Raw genomic sequence first — 9434 nt, 5'->3', positions numbered from 1 at the left:
GTGTAAGAGGCTATGGGTACACTAAAGAGGGAGATTACTGTAACTTGGAGAACTAAGGACAGCCATAAAGACAGTAGCACTTGAATTTATATTAAAAAATGAGTGTGGGAGAAGGAATAGGTTGAGGAAGCCCTGAGTATGCCAAGTCTATACACACCAATTCTGGATTCTCTAGCTTTCTCTTGTGAAATCAATCTGCCTCTCTTCCCCTCAAGCCTCTCCTCACCCCATCCCACCATATATAATCCTATTCCAGAAACCCAACAGCCTGTAGAAACTTGAAGCAAAGACTACCTTTTATGAGGGAAAAGTGACAAAGTTATTTTTTAAATGGTTCTTTATTCATAAACTTGATGCAAGTTTACAAAATTTACTGTACATTGCCAAATAAATCTGCAATGAAAAATAAAGTCCCAAAAAAACCAAAAACCAAAAAAAAAAACCAAACAAAGCATGCCAAATGTGCAGCTGTCAATCTGCTAGCCATCAGGATATTAAAGAATTCAATAATGTATTCAAGATTTAGCCTTAGGTTTAAGGAACTTTAATGCTTTAAAGAATTCTTCCTTGTCACTTATCTGAGCAACTGGCAATCATAACTTTATACAAATGTAACCAAGTGAACAAGAATGCCAGAAAATCTTTTTCTACTGTCTTCTTAACCAAAATAGAAAAAAAAAAAAAAAAAGGAAATTAAACACAATAATGCAGAAGTGCCAAGTCTCTCAGATGTGGTTTACAAAGTTAAAAACTGAGTCTCAAAGCATAAGAAACACTTTTGAACTTTGTAATTGGTTTGTGCAGAAAAAATGTGCTTCTGGATTTCTTTTTAAAAGTGCTTAATAACTAGAGTTTACTTTTAAATCAAATTTGGGTATATAAAAAAATCTACTACCAACCCAACAGGACTGATTCTGGTAAGGCAATAAAATGGAGAGTACACTGATTTAAGTCAGGTTTTATAAAAGAATTAATATATGTAGAGTTCCTATTAGTCTTTCAATGTAAAAGCCATTGTTATGACTATAGCAAAAACTTTAGGTCTCCAAATTAGATACTTTTTGTACTTAACTGTGCAGTTTTTGTTCAAAGAGTCTTTGTGCCAATCACTTTATAAGTTTATTAGTTTACAACTGATTGCAACATCCCGTTAATAAAATGGAAACGTAAAATGACTTAGTATTTAAAATAACTTCAAGCTCTATACTTCAAGCTCTTCTTCATAGTAAATATTGAACCAACAAGAAGCAGATTCAGCCCAGCAAGACTCTGATGCCCCAGTGGAAATGACTACTTACAAGCCTGAATTGGCACAGTCTTGCTTTGCTTTGCCTAAAAAGTACAACTTACTAAACAGCAAATCTTGGAAAAACAATTCAGATCTTCATAGCCATAAAAAAAAAAAAAAAAACTTTAACAGTTTAATAAGTATGTTTCCTGTCATTATTTTGGCAATATCATAAAATGGTTTTAACCTGAAAAAGCTACTGTGATTTAGAACATCTTAAATTTTCTAAACCAATATTAAACATCAATTGAACTTTTATTGGCTTTAAATGGAACAATATATTGCAAATCCTCATAACACATGAGCTCAAAATGGGAAAGTTGCCCTCAAGTTGCAACTTCAGTAACCTGATGCTGACTTGTCTGCTTAACACATTTCACCTTTCAAAGAAAGAGATAAGGAGTGGCCAGTATGTGTATTTATCAGGAAAAATATAGTAAAGGCCCCACTGCTCAGTCCAAGATACCTAAAATGAGAAAAATGGAAAGGCTGTAACTTATACTGGATCAGTTGACAGATTATCCACTAAAATATCTATTAGCTAACATCTTCGGTACAGCTGTTATAGGGGCACTCAAAGCTTGTGTCTGCATGTTGGAAAGATTTTCTTTAAAGCAACATTGGTCCAAACATACAAAAGTCAACACATTTAGCCATCTTCCTTTGGAGGGGTATACCAGCCTGAAAAAGAATGGGGAAAAAAACAGTTAAAATACTTTAATTCTTAAACCAACTAAGAGCAATGGCATTTTACCAAGGTTAGATACTTTCTCTACTCATAATTTTCCTCTGTAAACCTACTGTAAAAATTAAACTTACACTTGGGTTGGTAACATAGCATTTTGATATTTATGTTCACAATATAAAGTTATTTTCTATGAATAAACTGTACTTGAGTTTTCAATATAAGATCTCTATATTAATGGCATTTCTACCAAAAGAGAACAGTGTGGAAATATTAGGTAACAAGCTAGGTTTTATATTTCATTTCAATTCGGTATTTGAAAGGAAACCACACTGAAAATAGCAATCCCCCAAACAAAATCCTGGTATTTTAGAATAAGAGGAACTTGGACTGTCATCAGGCAGTGATGTCATTTTACCAGTGAGGGTGCCATCTCAGCAGGTGCACTGATTAAGTAAGCCCAAGATCAGATTTAGCAGAAGATACCAGAAGCCATCTCCTGAATCTGAATCTATTGCTCGTTCACCATAGCTAATTATACACACACCCACACTTTCTCAAATACAGTTTCCATAAACATTTTTGAATGCTGACTACAACATCTAATTTAACAAAAAATAAGACATAAGAAAAAAATATGTTTCTAAGCTCAACAAAAATATAAGCTCTCTCTAAAAAGGCAAATGAGATTAAGTATTGCTTGGTACGAAATTGCCATTGGAACAGGATGAATATACCAAGATTTGTGAAGCATCCACGTGGTTAATGAAGTAGCATACAGGAGTCTTTGGGTCTGTTAATTTAGGGTGCTGGAGATTATTATTATGAAAACCCAGTTTTGTCCTCAAGTTTTTTATCATTTCCCTCTTCAGAAGCTTGAAAATTGTTCTGAATGCTACTCTTTCAGAAGTAAGCAGTCACTGCAAAAGTGGCAAGTTTGCTCTGTCATTAAAATAAAAGTGAGCACAGACAAAACACAAATCCTAAGTCACAAACTACCACATTCTAGCAAAGTAAAGAACACTTTACTGTAAATACTCTTGAAGAAAACTACTTCCTATCAATTTACTTACTCTGCACAAAAAAGCATCAGTTTCACTACCCCAGCTACCACGAATATCAGCGCTTGGTTATAAAATGCTGTGCGTACACACTACTCGCTTTTTCCTCACGTTCGGCAAGACAGACATCATGCCAATTTTAGAGATGAGGAAACTGAGGCTGAGCGGTAATGGGACTAATTACCCATTAGCTAATGGGTGACACAAATGCCACTTGATAATAGGTTGCCTGATTCCAGGTCTACTTGTTTATTGCCTCACCATTAGAGACAAAAGCTCCAAACATGCATTGTGAAAATAAGCAAAATTTTAAAAGGCCAATAAAGTTTTGAAAGATATTTTAATATTTTTTTAAAATTTACAACTCAAATATTCTTAAGTATAAACTGAAATCAGTACTTTTTTACTTGAATAAATAAATGTGTACAATTGTCAAAAAGCATTAAGTAGTCTGAAGATGTTTCAGAAACTGGTTCATGATCCTGATTGCATTTACTCAGTATTAACAGCAAGAACTCCACCTTTAGAGTTGCCTCTAACTCAATTCCTATCCCAATACCATACATTTCAAGTGAGTAAAGTGATCCATTCCTCAATCTACTCAAAAATCTTGACTCTGACTCAGAGGTTCGCAGGCCAAGTATTTAGGACACAAAGATTTTGAATGAAACACTGTGTGTGTATCCTCAGGTTAAAGTTTTTCACTGTAGTGGCTGTACTTTGTAAGAAATTAAAGCAAAAACAGAAGAATAAAACATGATAAATATCAACAGTACATTATGTAAAATTTCATAAATGGCAATAAATACTTATTTAACTAAACATACCATTTTTCTCATGTATCTGTACAATGGAATTATAGGATTGTTGGGCTCTTGCTAGATTATATTGATTCTGAAAGAGAATTATACATTTGATATCAAAACTATAAGTAGATGAAAATCATTACAAATAATTTATGGATGCATCACTGCTGTACTTAAAAGAACACAGGAAACTAAGTTATATTTCCATTTCCAAAATAAATTTCTCAATTTCATTATTCTCTACCATTTTAGAGGGACAACAAAACTAATTGTTCTCTAGGAAAGATCTACAAAATTCACAGTTCATTTTTATAAGTCCTCCCACCACTGCACAAGTACAAGGCTTTATGAATAAAGTTAAAGGATGCTATTTGGATGCAAGTAGAAAAACTCTTCCTCATAACTTCCATCAAAAAAAAAAAAAAAGAACTACAAAATATTACCTTCAGGTAAGGAAACATTAGGCTTTAAGGACTACACATATGAATGACATTTTGAGTTAAAAATCTAAAGAATGTCCAAGTGGCATCAAGCCATTACTAAAGGAGTCTTCTTTTGTTAACCTCTAGATCAGAACCTCTTTTAAGGGGCCAAGTTTAGCATTAATTTTATCCCCATGAGTACAACTGGCCTACATCTTAACTTCCAGTTAATACATCATAAGCATTCTCCATAGTGGTACACACCTATTATATTATGTCACAGAATTTTTAAATAAATTCACACAGCATAAGAATAAATGTATAAACATATTCTAAGTAACAACTCTCCTTTTTACCTGTCCTGAAACCACCCAGTTCCTCCCCTATCCACCTTCCTTCTTCTACCCAAATTAAATACTGTTATTAGTTTCCTTCTTCTACCCAAATTAAATACTGTTATTAGTTTCTTTCTTGTATAACCTTAAGGTTATACAAGAAAATTAATGTACAGCCTATTGTTGTCAGTCACTGTCCCCTGCTTTTTCCTCTCAACAAATGATAGGTAGCATGACAAAGTAAAAAATTATATCCTCCTGGTTAAATGAGACTTTCATCATTAAGTAGTTGCCAATGCTTTCTGTTCCAAAATCAAATTGTTTGATACTGCAGCTACATCATCTTTTTGTTAGTGTATACAGGCAAACCTCATTTTATTGCACTTCACTTTACTGCACCTAGCAGATATTGCCTTTTTTACAATTTGAAGTTTCTGGCAACCCTGTGTCGAGCAGGTCTATAGGCTCCATTTTTCCCAGCAGCACTGGCTCATTTTGTGTGTCTGAAATATTTTGAATTACCAAAATGGGACACAAACTTTTTCATTGCTATATCTGTTACAGTGATCTGGGATCAGTGATCTCTGGTGTTACTACTACAACTCACTGAAGACTCAGATGATGTTGTAAATGTCAGCATTTTTTAGCAGTAAAGTTTTTTTTAATTATGGCATGTACATTGTTTTTTAGACATAAGGCTATTGCACACTTAATAGACTGCAGTATAGTGTACATTTTGTATGCACTTGGAAACCAAAAAGTTCATGTGACTTGCTTTATTGTGATACTGGCTTTATCGAAGTAGTAGTCTGGCACTGAACCCATAACAGCTCCAAGGTATGCCTATACTGGCCTATCTTTATCGTTCTTCTTTAAAAAAAATTTTTTTTTCAATCTCTTTGTATCCTCACATTTTAAATATACTTCTTGTGACAAACCATAATGTAGAAGAATATAAAATATATTTACATATGTATAAATGAGTCACTTTCCTGTACAGGAAAAAATTAACACAAAAGAAATTAACACAACATTGTAAATCAACTATACTTCAAAATATTTTTTTAATAAAAATAAATAAACAAATACACTTCTTAAAGACCACTTTTTTTTTCTTTTTTTGCGGTACGCGGGCCTATCACTGTTGTGGCCTCTCCCGCTGCGGAGCACAGGCTCCGGACGCGCAGGCTCAGCGGCCATGGCTCACGGGCCTAGTCGCTCCGCAGCATGTGGGATCTTCCCAGACAGGGGCACGAACCCGTGTCCCCTGCATCGGCAGGTGGACTCTCAACCACTGCACCACCAGGGAAGCCCAAGACCACTTTTTAATTTGAACTGTCTAACTGGTAACTTTAGTCCATTTTTATTTGTTATGAGTTATTTATTTGGGCCTGCTTCTACAACTTCACTTTCTGGTTTCTATTTCTCTCTTTAATATAATTTTATTATCTCCTACTGGGATTCGAATAAGACATGTTTTAGACCTCGTTCTGATCTCTACAACTTCTGCTGTACTGTCTATCCCCAGGTCTCTCTGTGCAACATTCTGAGTTATTTCTTCTAATCAATTAATTCTCTCTTCTGATGTTTAATCTATTGTTTCTCATTTCAACATTTTTCATTTCTATAAATTCTATTTCATTCTTTTTCAGATCTGTCTCATCATTCCTGGTCTTATCATTTGCTCAATTTTATGATTCTTTTTTCTTTACACTAGATTTTACATAGAATTATTCATTTTCTCAAAATTCTAGTATCTGCTAATTCCAAACCCTCAAGTCTTTGGGAATATGTATCTCTTATTCATTGTTTCTGCCAGTTCTCGTGTATGTTAGGTTGTCTACTTATGTGCTTGTCATCTTTCACTGAATTCGTATTTGCTTGATCTTAATCTTTGAGAGTCTTACAGGCTTAAATTAGAAATGCTTTCCTCTAAAGATTGTGTCTGCTGCTGATGAGAACTGTGGATACAACTAACATGAAACCACTTTAGTCCCCTTGGAGAATCTCGGGATTATTCAAGGTTCCCAGATTCGGCTCCCCAGTCTCTCTCATTTATAATAGAAGACTGGAGTGCTTAGTATAGGTAACAACTTCCCCTAGGGGGGAAAAAAAAATCAGTTCTCCATCTGAATGTGATCACTGACTAGGGGATCCTATAGGTAAATAACTGGAGGTCTATGGGCTGTAGAGAAGACAGATGCCTTTCCTGATGATAGAAATAGCTAGTTAGGGCTGTGTGCTCTAGGACTTCACTATTTAGCTCAACTACCATTACCCTCCAAACAGTGAACAGAAGCTTCTTAGAAGGCACTGTCTTGCCTATCTAAACCCCCAATTCCTGCTAAAAGTCATATGATCAGACCTCTACTTTAGAAGGCTTTCTCACTACTATAGCCTAGAGTTAATGTTACAGTCTATATTCTATTCCATGTTAACTGAATAAGAAAACCAGCTTTGCCAAGATCCTTCTGTCCCAGGCATAGCTGCAGATCCTCAGCTCTATCAATCTGACCCTATCTCCAAATTTCATGTGTGTGGATGGGCAACTTTTTCTGTTTTTCAGTACTTACGTATATTTATCTCATTTTAATAAGATATTTTAGGGTACAAACTCATTTATTTTGAACCAATAGCTGACAGTATTTTTTTATATTTTAAATATTTCTGAATAGTTGTATGGCAAAAAGAAATTCAAATAGCACAAATGATTTACAGTAAAGTCTCCCTCCCAATTCTAACCTGCCCCCTCAATATTTCAACACTCCCTTGTCAGAAATAATCGTTATTAGCATTTTCTTGAATATCCTTCCAGAGATATTCTCTGCTTATAAAAGCACATCTATAATATGTCCTTGTCTATCCCTCTTACACAAATGGTAGCGTATTTTTAACACCATTTAGCATCTTACTTTTTTGATAGTAGTATTTTTAAAGTTAACATTCAGACTATTCCCTGCTGAGTAGAAGGGAAGGTAAAACTCATATTACATCATGCAAAGTTTCTACATTCTTAACTGACAAATATTTCTTAATAAGAAAAAAAAATAGAAGGGTAAGGTTTCACCTTGACAATTAAAAAAATTCACCTTCTAAGACATACTCTAATATGCAAACATATTTAGCTGCCTACCTTGACACTCTATATAAAATGGTTATATTTACTTGCTAACAAAACTACAATTATGAAAATGTAAAGGTTTAAGGCAATTATATTGAAATTGATTGATTCCAAGGGGATTACAGCACTGAACAAAGATAGCGTATTGTTATTACAGAATGTTAAAACTGGAAGAAACTTAAAATATCCAGATCAATTGTATTTCAGGTAAAGATACAGATGCCCAGAGAGGTAAGTTTACAGTGTGAGTTATTGGTAAAAATGGTCTTTCAATTACTCAAAAAAAAAAAATCACTGTTCTAAGCCTTTTGTATTTTCTCTTAATGGGAAAAACACGCTAATTTAAAAAAAATGATGAAATTTAACATCAAGTTCTACATATAAATAAATGCCAGGAAGAAAATTTAAAAGACTGGAAGTACACCAAAATGCTAATAGTATTTCTAGACACTCAAATTACAGATGACTTTTTTAGTTTGTATTTATTTCTATTTGTATTGTATAGTGAGCATAAATTGTCATTTAGAAAAACAAAGTTTTGATGTTCTAATACATCATTCTATTGCCGCATTTAAAATACCTAAAATACATACACTGTTAAGAAACACTAGTTAAATGTAGTTATAAGCAATTCACTACTTTTCAATTAACTTCTAGATTTTATACAAAATGGTACTTTGTTCTAATGCAAAGAAATAGCTGTTTAAAAAGCTAAAAGTAAGTTATTTGATAATATTATCCCAAGTATATAATTCTGTAAAACAGCCTTTTCAATTTTTTGCTTCCCCTGTGAGTTAAGATTCTAGTGGGCTCACGATTTGACGTGCATTACAGTTATAAATACCTATTTAGATTTAGTACTATTTGGATAGGCATTTAATACAAAATTCACAAGAAACTTTAGGAACATCCAGATTTTTTTAAATGTCAGGTCAGGATGATTTCCATCACATATTTTTCCAAAACATACTAACTTCAGAGTACATCCTTAAGTGTCCACTTAAGTGTTTATAGATAACTCCAATTAGACATGAAAAGATATTTCTGATATAGTAAGTGAATAAAGAAAAGAACTCAGTGGTTAAGAGCAGAGACTAACGGCCAGAAAGTCTGGTTCCAATCCTCACTCTGCCACCTGTGACCTTAGATGAGTTACTAACTTCTGTGTGCTTCAGTTTCCTCATCTACAAAATGAGGACAATAACAGCACCTACTTTTAGGTTATTAAGAGGACTGAAAGTTAATACAAATAAAAAGTTTAGATTACAGCCTAGCACGTATATGCTCACTGGGAATTAACTATTACAACATGATCTCAATTTTTGGAAACTTACAACTACATATAATTTTTTTACTTATTAGTATATATAAACCAAGAATAAATTTCAAATTATAGACATATTTAACTATAGTAGAAATAACAAAGACTAAGAGAACAGAAAGAAGCCTCCTCATAAGATAACAGGAAATATATCTTACAGTTTATGTGACATTCTTAATAAAAGTACCTTATTTGCACCAAACTGCACTCTGGCTTTGCCTTTGACTAAGGTGGCATTGATTTGCATGATGACTGATTCTATTGAATAGGCACTGCTCCAGCCCTACAGAAAGAAGAAAACACTTTTTTAAAACACAGTGGTATTCTTGATTCCCAGTTAGGAAAGCTTAAGAAAATGGCATATAATGACTCAATAACAGCAAATTAATGTTAAG

At 33.6% G+C, this 9434-nt stretch overlaps 1 protein-coding gene across 1 annotated transcript in view; it reads right to left on the bottom strand.

Moving 5' to 3' along the window:
* Positions 1 to 658: 658 nt before the first annotated feature.
* UBE2Q2 (ubiquitin conjugating enzyme E2 Q2) overlaps positions 659 to 9434 on the bottom strand; it is a 69066-nt gene continuing 60290 nt past the window's right edge. Inside the window, exons 11-13 of the mRNA XM_032623403.1 lie at positions 9227 to 9322; positions 3862 to 3928; positions 659 to 1969 (exon numbers count right to left, since the gene is read on the bottom strand). Of these exons, the coding sequence (XP_032479294.1) occupies positions 1938 to 1969; positions 3862 to 3928; positions 9227 to 9322 (195 nt within the window). The 3' untranslated portion in view covers positions 659 to 1937. The remainder of the gene's footprint in view (positions 1970 to 3861; positions 3929 to 9226; positions 9323 to 9434) is intronic.

This window comes from Phocoena sinus, chromosome 2 (assembly GCF_008692025.1).
Source record: "Phocoena sinus isolate mPhoSin1 chromosome 2, mPhoSin1.pri, whole genome shotgun sequence".
Taxonomy (NCBI): Eukaryota; Metazoa; Chordata; class Mammalia; order Artiodactyla; family Phocoenidae; genus Phocoena; species Phocoena sinus.
The sequence above is the reverse complement of the archived record's forward strand: the minus strand, read 5'-3'. Positions and strand labels throughout refer to the sequence as shown.